The sequence below is a fragment of the Rhincodon typus genome, chromosome 26 (genome assembly GCF_021869965.1).
Source record: "Rhincodon typus isolate 14 chromosome 26, sRhiTyp1.1, whole genome shotgun sequence".
In the NCBI taxonomy this organism is placed as follows: Eukaryota; Metazoa; Chordata; class Chondrichthyes; order Orectolobiformes; family Rhincodontidae; genus Rhincodon; species Rhincodon typus.
Window position 1 is genome coordinate 9,940,056 of NC_063357.1, and position 14,017 is coordinate 9,954,072.

Genomic DNA, 14,017 nt, shown 5'->3' on the forward strand with positions numbered 1-14,017 from the left:
CACAGCACCCTTTTAAAGTTGGCATCAGTGCAAAGGATAGCAGTTAATTCCAGGATATCCGGTGAGCGGAGAATTGTTTGGGAACAGTGCCCAGTAAGATGGGGGTGGAAATACGGTGTGACTCTCGCTGAGAGAGCTCAGACAACAATGAATGTGGACAGTTTGATGAGATTTGGTGAGAACTTGCTCAGCCTCGTTGTGTGAATCACTTCCCCAAACTAGATGTGACTTGCACTTCCCAAACAAAAAACTAAGGTTCAGCCTCATGTGTTTCCATTTGCAAGAATAAAGGACCTAGTCCCCATGGAGTGTTTTTCTTGGATTCAGTGTGGGAATCACACGTTAGCTAATGAGTTAACTTCAGTAAAACTGTCTCAGACCAATCATTTGTCACTCTAGTCAGAAAAGATTGCAATGTTGCATTTTGTTAGTATTTCATGGAATTGGATTTTCTGGTCATAAATCACTGCTTGTTGGAAAGTGCACATGTCAGGGTCCGGCACAAGGCAGGAGCAGGCCTGGTTAATAGTTTGAACCTTTCCTCACTTTAAAAGGCCTGGCAGCAGTTTTGGGTCTGGCACATAAAAACCCGTTTGACTACACAAGAAACTGCGCTGCTCCCCCGCCCCATCCCCCATCGTGAGAGGAACAGTTACTATTTTCTGAGAATGTTAATATGTCTGGTGGAATCTTGGCACTCCCTCTCTCACATCATTGTGGGTCTACCTACACAATATCGTTCAGGAAGGCAGCTCATCACCTTCTCAATGTCCATTAAGAAGCATAAATGCTGGCCCACGCAACACTGCCCACATCCCACAAGTAAATTTATTAGAAAATGCAGAAACAAGCCCCAAACTAACGACTAAATTGCCATCCAGGGGAGACGATGGCCTAGTGGTATTATTGCTGGACTGTTAATCCAGAGACCCAGATCATGTTCTGGGGACCCAGGTTCAAATCCCGCCATGGCAGATGGTGGAATTTGAATTCAATAAATATATGGAATTAAGCATTTAATGATGACCTTGTGTCAATTGTTGGAAAAACCCATCTGGTTCACTAATCCCCTTTAGGGAAGGAAACTGCCATCCTTACCTGGCCTGGCCTGGCCTGGCCTATATGTGACTCCCAGACCCACAGGAATGTGGTTGACTCTTTACTGCTCTCTGGGCAATTAGGGATGGGCAATAAATGCTGCCTAGACCGTGATGCCCCTCATCCCGTGAATGATAAAAAAAATTGTCATAATCACCACAAATTCCTTTGCCATACGCTCCCTCTGATAGAGATTAATAAGGCTTGTCCAATTCAAAGAATCCCTACACAGTGTGGAAACAGGCCCTTTGGCCCAACACATCCACACCGACCCTCGGAGCATCCCACCCAGACCCATCCCCCTATAACCCACCTAATCGACACATCCTTGAACATTACCAGGTAATTTCCCATGGCCAATTCACCCAGCCTGCTCACCTTTGGACTGTGGGAGGAAACCCACACAGACACGAGGAGAATGTGCAAACTCCACACAGACAGTCACCCGAGGCTGGAATCGAACCCGGGTCCCTGCTGCTGTGAGGCAGCACTGTGCCGCGCCAAATTGCAGACAATCTCTGTGCTCCCCATTCCTGTGTCTTACTTGAGGGAAAAAAATTAAATCACCCTTTTCAGACATGGTACAACACATCCCTGGAGCAGGTGGGACTTGAACCTGAACCTCCTGGCCTAGAGGTAGGTGCACTACCACTACGCTACGAGACCCTTTTTAATTTCCTTGTGAACAAACACTTTGTGTATCCAGTCAATATTTTGTAAACTGAACATTTTCTTGCTGAAGTACTGTTGCTGAATTATTCCTTTTGAGACGTAGAACTGCTCACCTCTTTCCCTCACCACCTCCTTCCACTTTTCAACCCCAGTTCTTTGAAAGCTGCTGACTCCGTCTGGGGGCAAGCAATGCTGTGGTGCAAGTGTCAGTGCTCGGCAGTGAATCTAGACAGGATGGCGCTGGGCTATTCAGCTGCTTGGGCATCACTATCCTGTCCATCCAAACTGCAGTTTAACTCAGTTGACAGTAGTGAGGTCTGGTTGATCTAACCAATGCATTGTGAAGTTGATTATTGCTCATTCGCTGAGAGTGGCTGGTCAAATCTAGTAGTGTGGCCCCCTTGCCATCCATGTAGTGCACAGAGGGCTTTACTAATCGTCATTAGCGATCCCCCTGTCTTCGATGATACCCAGTCATCACAGCCCTGTGGAGAGACCCAGAGAAGTGCATTTGCTCTTTCTGTCTCCTACGGAGCTTCCTGAGAGAGTCCCAAACCGGCAGGCTGGCTCCCCCTACTGGAGAGAGGGGGATACATCGCAAGGCCCGATCAGTTACTCGGGAAGGATATAGCCAGAAGTCACACGTTATAGTCCAAAAGGTTTATTAGAAATCACAAGCTTTCGGAGCGTAGCCCCTTTGTCATGTGTCGAGGGGGCTGTGATTCCAAATAAACCTGTTGGACTATAACCTGGTGTGGTGTGACTTCTGACTTTCTCCACCCCAGTCCAACACTGGCACCCCCACGTCAGGGGGAAGGATGTGACATTTCTAGCACGGGAATGGGTTCTGTGCTGAATTTGAGACAAACACTAGGGTGGAGCACTGAGACTACATGTGTACAGTCAGGGTGCTGCCTTTAAACTCGCCAGTTTGTTTCTGGTGCCATGAGTGCAAATCAGGTCATCAAGGCCAAAGAAATACGTATACATTTGGGAGGGTCTTGTGGTGCAGTGGGAGTGTTCCTATCTCTGGACCGGGAGGTTCAGGTTCAAGGCTCACCTGCTCCAGAGGTGTGTCATAACCCCCTGTCTAAACAGAATGGTTCTTGGGAGGAAAGGGGGTTTCTAACCCATTTTGCTGCCAAAAGAAATTACATCCAAATTCTCACTCCACGCGTCTACAACCTGACTGCCCAGAGTTGTTTTTATAAAACACCAAGTCAATTTAATCCAAACTGGGAGTCACAATATATGTTAACTTAAGGTAGCACACCAAAACACTTTTGGTTACAGTGGATACTGGAAAACTATAAATTGTTGGATTTGAATGATTCTGTAGTGACTGCCATGATTATTCCTTTGGATAGTCACCATGAGCTTTTACACTAATGTTGTGATGCTATGGGTACAACAGAAGAACAAATCCTCACATGGGTCTTAGCATTTTGCCACCTGCTCCATTAAACTTATGTCCTTGGCCTAATGTCACTGTTTGATATGCAGCATAGCTTACGATTCATTCATCTTACTGCCATTATGTATCTGTCACAGAATAATCGTACGGTACAGCGGGGCAGCATGGTGGCTCAGCGGTTAGGACTGCTGCCTCATAGCACCAGGGACCTGGATTCAATTCCACCCTTGGGTGACTGTCTGTGTGTGGTTTGCACATTCTCCCCGTGTCTGCGTGGCTTTCCTCTGGGTTCTCCAGTTTCCTCCCACAGTCCAAAGATGTGCAGGTTAGGTGGATTGGCCATGCTAAATTGCCCGTAGTGTTCAGGGATGTGTAGATTCGGTGGGTTATAGGGGGATGGGTCTAGATGGGATGCTCCAAGTGTCGGTGTGCACTTGTTGGGCCGAAGGGCCTGTTTCCACACTGTAGGGATTCTATGATCTATGAGTCCCGAAGAAGCACTTTAGCCCATTGAGTTTATAAGCTTCTTTACACTTCAGTCACCCAGTGTGGAAGAATTGTGATCACAGTATTAATGATTGGTTTTTAATTCTCAAAAACATGGTTTCTTGCAGCAAGTTCCTTTCAAGGCCCCGATCCCTGGAGGATTCTTTGTCTCAAGATCTATTGTCATTCAGGGGACTGTCGCACCGAACTGTGGCAGGTACGTGACCTCTGACACTGAGTTTACAAGCTGATTTAACCTCCATGTGGGAATGTTGAGAGTGATTCCTTGACCTGGATTTACCATGTTATCTTCTGCAAAACACTTCTTAGATCTTTGGGTGGGTAATTTAGCTGTGGATATTTTTTGGAGTGAATTCTGAACAGGATTGGGCCTACATGTCGGCAAAGTTTCAGTATCAGATAAGGACCTTCAACGTCAGAGACTCTCAAACTCCTCTCAGCCAGGGGAAGAGAAGATGCGTCGTTGAGTTGGCGTGATGCAAGACCAGATCCAGTTGTGAATTGTGAATCATTGATGCAGTCCAATCTCTTTGTTACATGGTACTTTGCAAAGGACCTGTTACTGCCTGCTCTTGAACCTTTTTTCTTTCTTCCTCTCTTCCAGTTTTTCCATTAACCTAAAGCCAAGCATTTCTCCTGACATTGCATTCCACATCAGTCCGCGATTCCGCACCGAAGAGGTCGTTGTGCGAAACAGCTACATGCAGAATTCCTGGTGCACGGAAGAGAGGAGTTTGGCTGAAAATCCATTTTCTCTTGGACAACCATTTGAGGTGTGTGCCTGAACCAGTTAGTGGTTGGGATACCAGGAGAGAGAACGCACTAAGTGCTCACAGCTCTCATCTGTCCCAGGTTTGGTGATCCATACAGCTTTTGGGTTGTCATTTTTAAACAATTCATTAATAACCTTTTAAGAAATATAACTTGCCATTGTCATCCATTTGGCCTATTTGTGACAGCTCATCCATAGCAAAATATTTGACTGCTAATTGTCCTCTGAAATGGCCAAGCCAGACACTCAGAGTCATACAGCATGGAAACAGACCCTTTGGTCCAACCAGTCCATGCCGACCGTAATCCCAAACTAAACTAGGCCCACCTGCCTGCTCCTGGCCCATATCCCTCCAAACCTTTCCTATTCATGTACTTATCCAAATGTCCTTTAACCATTGTATCTGTATCCACATCTACTATTTCCTCTGGAAGTTCATCCCACACATGAAATATTGTGTTTAAAAACAAAAAGTTGCCCCTTGTGTTTTTAATTCCTTTTCCTCTCACCTTACAAATATGCCCCCAGTCTTGAAATCCCACACCCTAGGGAAAAGACACCTGTCATTCACTTTATTTATACCCCTCATGATTTTATAAACCTCTGTAAGGTCACGCCTCAACCTCTTACACTCTAGTGAAAAAAGGTCCCAGCCCCTCCTTTATAACTGAAACCTCCATTCCCGGCAACATCCTGGTAAATCATTTCTGAACCCTCTCCAGCTTAAAATATAACAAGGCAACCAGAACTGGACACAATACTCCTGAAGAGTCCTGTACAGCCTCATCATGATGTCCCAACCCCTATACTGAAATGTCTAAGCAACAAAGGCAAGCTTGCTAAATGCTTTCTTAATCACCCTGTCTACATGTGGTGCAAATTTCAAAGAATGAGGTACCTGAACCCCTAGGTCTCTCTGTTCTACAGCACTACCCAATAGTACCTCAATAGCATCAAATCCCTATAAGGCATGTTCAATACATGAATCCATTGTCGATTGTTGGAAAAACCCATCTGGTTCACTAATGTCCTTCAGGGAAGGGATGTGTAGATTAGGGGGTTTATAGGGGAATGGTTCGGGTGGGATGCTCTGAGGGTCGGTGTGGACTTGTTGGGAAGAAGGGCCTGTTTCCACATTGTATGGATTCTATGATTCTATTCTATGACACTGCCATCCTTACCTGGTCTGGCCTACATGTGACTCCAGATCCCCAGCAATGTGGTTGACTCTCAACTGCCTTTGGACAATTAGGGATGGGCAATAAATGCTGCCTAGCCAGTGACGCCCTCATCCTGTGAATGAATTTAAAAAAAAGAACTACAGCAATTCAAGAAGGTGGCTCACCATTACCTTCTCAAAGGAAGGTAGGGGTGGACAACGACCTCTGTACCATCATAGTGTTTGCTATTCCCCTAGTGCCAATCTCTACCTTTTCCCCCATTTCTCATCAAATAATCATCCAATCCCCCTCTTGAATGTCTGGATTGAATGTGAATGAAGATTTCTGTTTAAAGGTTCTGTGGAGACTAGGAACTTTTACTTTGTCTGTCCTCTGGAGGTCGATTTTATAGTTTTCAGTGCTTTGATCTAGTTGAAATGCATGGGAAGCAGCAGCCCTCAGATGTGAGCTAGTCATGTTCCTGAAGAGGCCACATGGTCAAATGTAGGCTGTGCAATCTTGTTTGGTTGTTTAGATGTTTGTTGGAACTGGCTTTCAGAGGGTATTGGCAATGTTGTTCTGTTTAAATAATGACTGCACCCCCAGAATAGATGGTGAGACCTGGACTGCCAAGTAATTGGGGGGTAGGTTTAATTCCTGAGTGCTTGTTATCTTAATATTTATATTTTAAATTTATACCCGTTGTTTCACATTTGTCTGAAATTAATCAACGTTCTCACGCTAAGAATAATTTAAAACAAATGTATGCAAACAAATACTTTGTGAAAGATTTTGTTGATGGAGTCACTGACAAGAAACCATTTTCAATAGTGAGAAGATTGGTAATCAGAGGAGACAAATGTAAAGTTTTTGGTAAAGGAAGCAGAGATGATCTGAGGAAATAGGAGTGTTAGAAGCAGACTTGATTTGTAACTTTCAAAAGAGAAGTGGGTAAATAAATAACAAGGCTACAACAGAAGAGCAAATGGATAGTATTTATCAAGAGCCAACCCAAGGATGAACTGAAATGGTTTCCTACTGTGCTGTGTCTTTCTACAAAGTCCCAAAGTGTTGATAACCAGATGGCATGAACTTGGGTGTGTTAGGAAGTGCCAAAGTGTCACGATCCCTGGCATTATCGAAGAAAACCCAATGGAATTGGGAAGCTCCATCTCACCTGCACATGGTGCAATCAATAATACCATTCCATGCAATATCCTGGAAAGAGCAAGGACTAATTGGGAAAACTTTGGCAACTTCCTTCCTGCAACATATAAAGCTACCGAAGACAAATGAACCAACAATCTTCTCATCCCAGTTTATTTTCAAAAATGGGAATGTCAGCCACTCTTAGCATCTTCCCAATACATTTGGGTGGCACAGTGGCTCAGTGGTTAGCACTGCTGATTCGCAGTGCCAGGGGCCTGGATTCGATTCCACCCTTGGGCAAATGTCTGAGACCGGTGTCTGCATGGTGCTCCGGTTTCCTCCCACAGCCCACAGATGTGCAGGTTGGGTGGATTAGCTGTGCTAAATTGCCCATTGTGTTCATGATGTGCAGGCTGGGTGGACAACCCATGGGAAATGCAGGATAACAGGGATAGGGAAGGGAGGGTTGGGTCTGAGTGGGATGCTGATTGGTGGGTCACTGAGGACTTGATGGGCCGATTGGTCTGCGTCCACACTGTAGGGATTCTATGATTTGCTGCAGTTTCTATTTCTTCCTATTTCAAAAATTGCATCAATCAGTTCTTGCAGTTTGTTTTGGGTGCATAGTCTACTTTTAACATTTTATAAAAACTGCAAGAAGATGCATTTCTAGAAACACTGTCAGGGTGATAAAATATTCCTAGCTGGCCCTTGTGTGTTGCAACCCAGAGCTTGAAATAACCACACTCCCAGTGCTGACACAAACACATCCTCCAATTATTGCCGAATTTTAAACTAATATCTCACTTATCAGTAACAGAAAAAGAATATAAACTGAAACAATAAGGTTAAGGCTAGATTTCCCATCTTGAACATTAGCTATGACACTTTGCAAATTCCTCTAAGAGACCATGATTTGACCAGTGTGAAATGGAAACCACTTACCCCCAAGCTGAAATGTTAGAACTTGGGGGTAAGTCCTTTAACCCTAAGAATGTGAAAATGTTGACGTTATTATTCTTTGATGGGACATGGGCGTCACTGACCATCCCTGGTGGTCCTTGAGAAGGTGGTGGTGAGCTGCCTTCTTAAACCACTGCAGTCCATGTGCTGTAGTTACACCTACAGTGTTGTCAGGGAGGAAGTTCCAGGATTTTGACCCAGTGACACAGGGAAATACATTATATTGACATGACCGGATAGTGAAATGCTTGGAGAGGAACTTAGAGGTGGTGACGTTCCCATGTATCCGCTGCCCTTATCCTTTTAGGTGATAGTGATCGTGGGTTAGAATGTTCTGTCTGAGGATCTTCCAGTTTCTGCAGTGTGTCTTGTTGATGGTTCACGCTGCTGCTACTGAGCGTCAGTGGTGGTGGAGGGAGTGGATGTTTGTGGATGTGGTGCCAGTCAAGCGGGCTGCTTTGTCCTGGATGGTGTCAACCTTCTTGAGTGTTGTTGGAGCTGTACCCATCCAGGCAAGTGGGGAGTATTCCATCACACTCCTGACTTGTGCCTTGTAGATGGTGGACAGGCTTTCGGAAGTGAAGAAGTAAGTCACTTGCTGCAAGATTCCTAGCCCTGACCTGTTCTTTTTGCTACAGTACTTGTGTGGCTACTGCATTTGAGTTTCTGGTCACTGGTAACCTCCCAGGATGTTGATAGTGGGGGATTCAGTGATGGTAATGCCATTGAATGTCAAGGGATGATGGCTAGGTTCTTTTTACTGGAGAGGTAGTGATTGATCAGTGACCTAACTCCATAGATGTTTCTTAGTTCCATATCCTTTCAAACACTTAGCAAAAAAAAATCAATTAATCTCAATTTTAAAGCTAACAACTGACCTATCATGAGTTACCATTTGTGAAGGAGAGATCCAAATTATTATTGCTGTTTGCAGTCACATTTTCATGTCTAATTTCCTGAAACATCTGGGTCTAGTTCTTAGGCCGAGAACGTGTTTCCACACAGTGAAAGTAGTTTCCACCTGCCTTGTTGGCTCCTCCTAAATATTTGACTAATCCAAAATAATCAACTCTTGCCTTTCGAAATTCTAAGGAATATAGCTTTTCCTGTGTGACTCTGAGTCCAGTTATTACTATCCAGACAGAGAAATGTGATCTGCCTGCATTATTAATGTGTTATTAGAGTTTGGCACCACTTTGAACATTTGTTTAGGAAAACACTAGTTTGCTATGATTGCTTTATTTGTTGTGTGGTCTTCTTATTCTGTTCCAGCTCTGGGGTAAAAATGTAGGTGGGTACAGAAAGGACCTAATCTTTCTAGTTTGCTAACCTGACCATTTATTGCTGTCCTTCCTACTCTGTCAGATCACCATTCTGTGCGAGCAACCTTTCTTCAGGGTGAATGTCAACAATCGTCATGTTTTTGATTTCAACCATCGTTACCAACCGATCCAGCAGATCGACGAACTGCAAATTGAAGGGGACGTGACTCTCTCCAGTGTTCGTATTTAAAGCTCGGCCTCCAAAACCAGCTGAACATCCAGTGTCTGTCAGATCCCACTTGTGTTTGCAGTGGGGGGTGATGGAGGAAGGGAGGGTAGGAGTTGGTTATATAATTCCAGTGAGACTCTGAACTGTCCTACCTTCTGCAGTGTTTCACAGTATAGGATCATTTAATTGAGAAAGCTTAGCAAGATTTGCATATTGATTGATGTATGTGCTAAAAGCTTATGTTTGAATCACTTTTTCCTATCACATTTATTATTAACTCCTTTCTCTAAAACTAAAAATTATGTAAAGTAACTACCATTTTATAAAACCTGCCTTTTCTTGTCCTTAGTTAAATTCTTTCAAATGAGAAAAGGTAAACCATATTTTTCAATAATTGGTGAGGTTTGATATTTTCAAGATTTTGTTTTTGTTAGTTACATGAACAAATCATTCCTCATGGAGATGAATTATTCCTAAATTCATCCTTTGCTGAGTGAGAACTGATCCACACTCTTGGATTCAGTGTTGCAAGTCTAATTACCCACTCTCCTTCCAGCCTTGCCTTTGGTTACATCTCCCTGAGATTGTCACACTATCTGTCTTTTGCATGTCACCATTTTATTTGTAACATTCTAGTATGTTTCAAATCCTCGATGATTCCTTGTTCTTACTCCCAGTGACTGGTGCAGACTTTGAGATGAGACTAATCTGATATACCACTGAATTCTGTTACAGTAATAAATCTTACAAGAAAAGCCAAATACTGATGGTGATTTATTGTATTTGTGTATTTGAACCAATTATCTTTTTATATGCAGTAGTTACATCTCTCTACAAGCCACCCACAGCACCAGACTTCACCAATATCATGTATATTAATGCGATGAGCAAATAGAATTTTTTTCCAGTTCAAATGTACAATCATAAGGAAGAACATTTAGAACTAATAGGCTTCTCTACCTATTGTCTTGCTTTCAGTCCTACACACTGGCGTTCTCACCATTAATCTAAATGGTCCTGTTACCCCAAACTTGTCTCCTTACCGTGTACATCAGTGACCATTATTGCAACTTTGATCAGTAAAGTTTCCATAGACCTAAAAGGCCCCTCTCTCATTAGAGAGATGACCAGTGTTGAGTTTAACCTGAGGGTCACCACACCTCGGGCAAGGTTGAGAAGGTAGGACGTTCATGGTAAACTTGTCTGGAGTGGGAATCGAACCTGCGCTGTTGGCATCTCACACCAGCCATCTAGCCAACTGAGCTAACTGACTCTAATACCCATTCTCTAACAAGAATGCAGATTTCTTTGTAAAGCTGGTGCTCAAATTTGTATTAAGAGCCCTTCTTGACAGCAGGCAACTCCCTGATATTTTGTTCTTTAAGCTGACCTGCTGTAGTTTGAACTCTGTATCTCTGGTGACCCTGTTGGCCTATCTCCTTGCAACCTCTGTTTTGGAGCCTGTATCTCTCTAATTCATGGACCTGGACCGACAGATACCACCCCCCTTTTACAGCTCTCCTTTCCCCCGCCTAGTGCTTGTCCTGTGATGCCCTTTGCAGGTGTGACCTCTCTGAAGTGGCATCTAAGTGGGTTATAAGTGGCAGCAATAAGAAGCGTTTTCCAAGAAAAAGAATGAGGAAAGCATCATTCTAGGAGATGAAATTGAAAAGACCAATGGAGTTAATAATAATTTTAAAATAAAGGCATATTTATTGCTTTACTACATTTTTTGAAGCTTTGCTCATCTGATGCATTCTTTGATAATTATTTTGGAGAGAAATGGAACTGGTAAGATCCAATTATCAGCAATGAGAAAAGGGGTGGTGGTAAGAAAATAAAAAGACCTGTCGCTTCTCACGAACACCAGATGTCTTAAACAAAAACAGAAATTGCTGGAGAAATTCAGCGGGTCTGGCAGTATCCGTGGAGAGAGAAACAGAGCTTATGTTTTAGGTTCAGTGACCCTTCTTCAGAATGGGTCCCAAAATGTTAACTCTGTTTTCTCTCCACAGGTGCTGCTGAGTTTTTTTTTCAGCAATTTCTGTTTTTGTTCCTGATTTCCAGCATCCACAGTTCTAGAATCATAGAGCTCTACAGCATGGAAACAGACACTTCTGTCTAACTTGTCCAGGCCGACCAGATATCCCAAATGACTCTAGTCCCATTTGCCAGCATTTGGCCCATATCCCTCTAAATCTTTCCTATTCATGTACACATCCAGATGCCTTTCCAATGTTGTAATTGTACCAGCCTCCACCACTTCCTCTGGCAAGTTGCCCCTTCAGTCCCTTTATATCTTTCCCTCTTGCCTTAAAACCTACACCCTCCAGATTTGGTCTCTTCTACCCTGGGAAAAAGATCTTGGCTATTCCCTACCCATCATGACCTTTATAAGGTTACCCCTCCGCATCAAAAGCTCTAGGGAAAATAGCCCCAGCCAATTCAACTTCTCCCTTTAGCTCAAACCCACCAACCTAGGCAACATCCTTGTAAATCTTTTCTGAACCTTTTCAAGTTTAACAACACCTTTCCCATGGCAGGGAGATGAGACTTGAATACAATATTCCAAAAGTGACCTAACCAATGTCCTGTACAGCTGCACCATGACATCCCAACTCCTATACTCAATGCATTGACCAAAAAAAGACCCATGTATCCAATGCCTTCTTCATTACACTGTCTACGTGCGACTCCACCTTCAAGGAACTATGAACCTGCACCCCAAGGTCTCTTTGCTCACCAACACTCCCCAGGGCCTCACCATTCATGTAACAAGTCCTGTCCTGGTTTGCCTTACCAAAATGCAACAACTAGCATTTATCTAAACTCCATCTGCCACTCATCGACCCATCTGATCAAGCTTCCATTGTACTCCGAGATAACCTTCTTCAGTGTCCACTGCACCACCAATTTTGGAGTCGTCTGCAAACTTATTAACTATTCCTCCTATGTTGACATCCAAATAATTTATATAAATGACAAAAAGCAGTGGACCAGCACTCATCGCTATGGGGCACTGCTGGTCACAGGCCTCCAGTCCAATAAACAACCTTCCACTATTAGCCTCTGTCTCTTACCTTCCAGCTGATTTTCTATCTAATTGGCAAGCTCACCCTGGATTCCATGTGGTCTGACCTTGATAGCCAGTTTACTATGCGGAACCTTGTTGAATGCCTTGCTGATGTCCATATGGACAATGTCCCCTGCTCTGCCTTCATTAATCTTCTTTGCCACTTCAAAAAACTCCATTAAATTAGTCAGATGATTTCCTACGCACAAAGCTATGTTGACGACCCCTAACCAGTCCTTGCCTTTCTAAATACACATATATCCTGGCCCTTTGAGTCCCCTCCACAACTTACCCACTGCTGTCATCAATCTTTCGGGTTTTTTGTTACTGGATGACTCCACAGCTAATTAACTATTGACGTCTAGTCAGCAGTTATACTGCAATGCCAATTTGCAATGGTGAGTTCCTCCAAACAGGTCATGAGATAGTCTCTGTGTCTCCCTGAATCAACATCACACATTGGCCAGGATCTGGAATCTCAGACAGAATCTGTGATTGGAGGGGCTGGTCTGCCAAGTGTGGGATGTGGGTACCTGTGATTGGAGGAGCAGCTCTATCTCTCCTGTGCTCACTGCTCCTTCAGTTGCAGGAGAATGACAGCTTGTCCTCACTGGCTACCAGGTTGCAACTCTGCAGTCAGTTCCCATTATCTTTAACTGTCAATTGATACTCTTGTATTTTAAGAAAAAGCTAATGGGAGCTGTGAGCAGCAAAGCCCCTTTGGACAGCTTTGTAGTTCACTGGACAGCTTTGGGAAAACCAGATGCTTCCAGTTTTTGCCATTTAAAAAGTTGCTACCTTTGTTTGCTGCTCCCTCACCAGCCTGTGCCTGCCTCATGGCTCCACTGGCCCTGCTTGGAGTTTGGGGTTAACAGTTCCCTTGGGTCTAAAGTGGAATGACATCGCAAACTAAAGATCTAGCTTGATTGCTGATGTGGCCGAAATAAAGTCCAAGTGTTGTTATAGACAGTGCTGTATTGAAGGTGGATGTTAAGGTGCATGTGAGACAGCACCTTATTCTTCTTCTAATCCATGTTGTACCCATGCAATATTTGATAGTGACATGGGGGATAGAGTGTACAAAACACATTGATGGGGCTCAAAATTCTGATGGATGAGTTGCTGTCGTATCAGGACATTGTAGCAATTAGTACTAATGCAGTGCTTTTCATCACCTCCAAACATACCAAAACACACTTAAAATAGGTTGCTGTTGTACTGTAGGTAATTTGATGGCCCATTTTACACAGCAAGATCCCCAAAAAACCAGCTGTGAAATACTGAGTAAATAATCTGTCGTGGTGATTTTGTTTGGGACATGAGTATCGAACAGGATACTGAGGAGAATTATTCTGTGCTTCTTTGTGGGATCTTTTACATCCATCTGGTGAGGTTAAAAGTCTACTCTGAAAAATGGCACCTCCAACATTTCAGCACTCCTTCAGTCCTGCATGGAGGGGTGTCAACTTGATGTTCAAGTCTCTGGGTGGGAGTTGAACACACAAGTCTCTGACATAGACAGAGTACAACTCTGATTATCTTGACTTGATGGTGTGAACTTGTTTCCTTATGACCAAAATATCAGGAGGGGTTCCCCTTGTCCTTTCTTTCTCTCTAAAGAAAATGCCTGTTCCTTAAATCTGTTGACATAATGTTTGTAGATGCAGGTGAGTAACAATGATTCAACAAACTGTTGACAGAAACACAAATCAAAACAG

General features: G+C 43.6%; 1 protein-coding gene across 1 annotated transcript in view; it reads left to right on the plus strand.

Moving 5' to 3' along the window:
* The window catches only part of LOC109927198 (galectin-9), a 31,433-nt gene extending 21,446 nt beyond the window's left edge, over positions 1–9,987 (plus strand). The window contains exons 5-7 of the mRNA XM_048612343.1: positions 3,799–3,887; positions 4,296–4,464; positions 9,101–9,987. Coding sequence (XP_048468300.1) covers positions 3,799–3,887; positions 4,296–4,464; positions 9,101–9,247 — 405 coding nt within the window. The 3' untranslated portion in view covers positions 9,248–9,987. The remainder of the gene's footprint in view (positions 1–3,798; positions 3,888–4,295; positions 4,465–9,100) is intronic.
* The last annotated feature ends 4,030 nt before the right edge of the window (positions 9,988–14,017 follow it).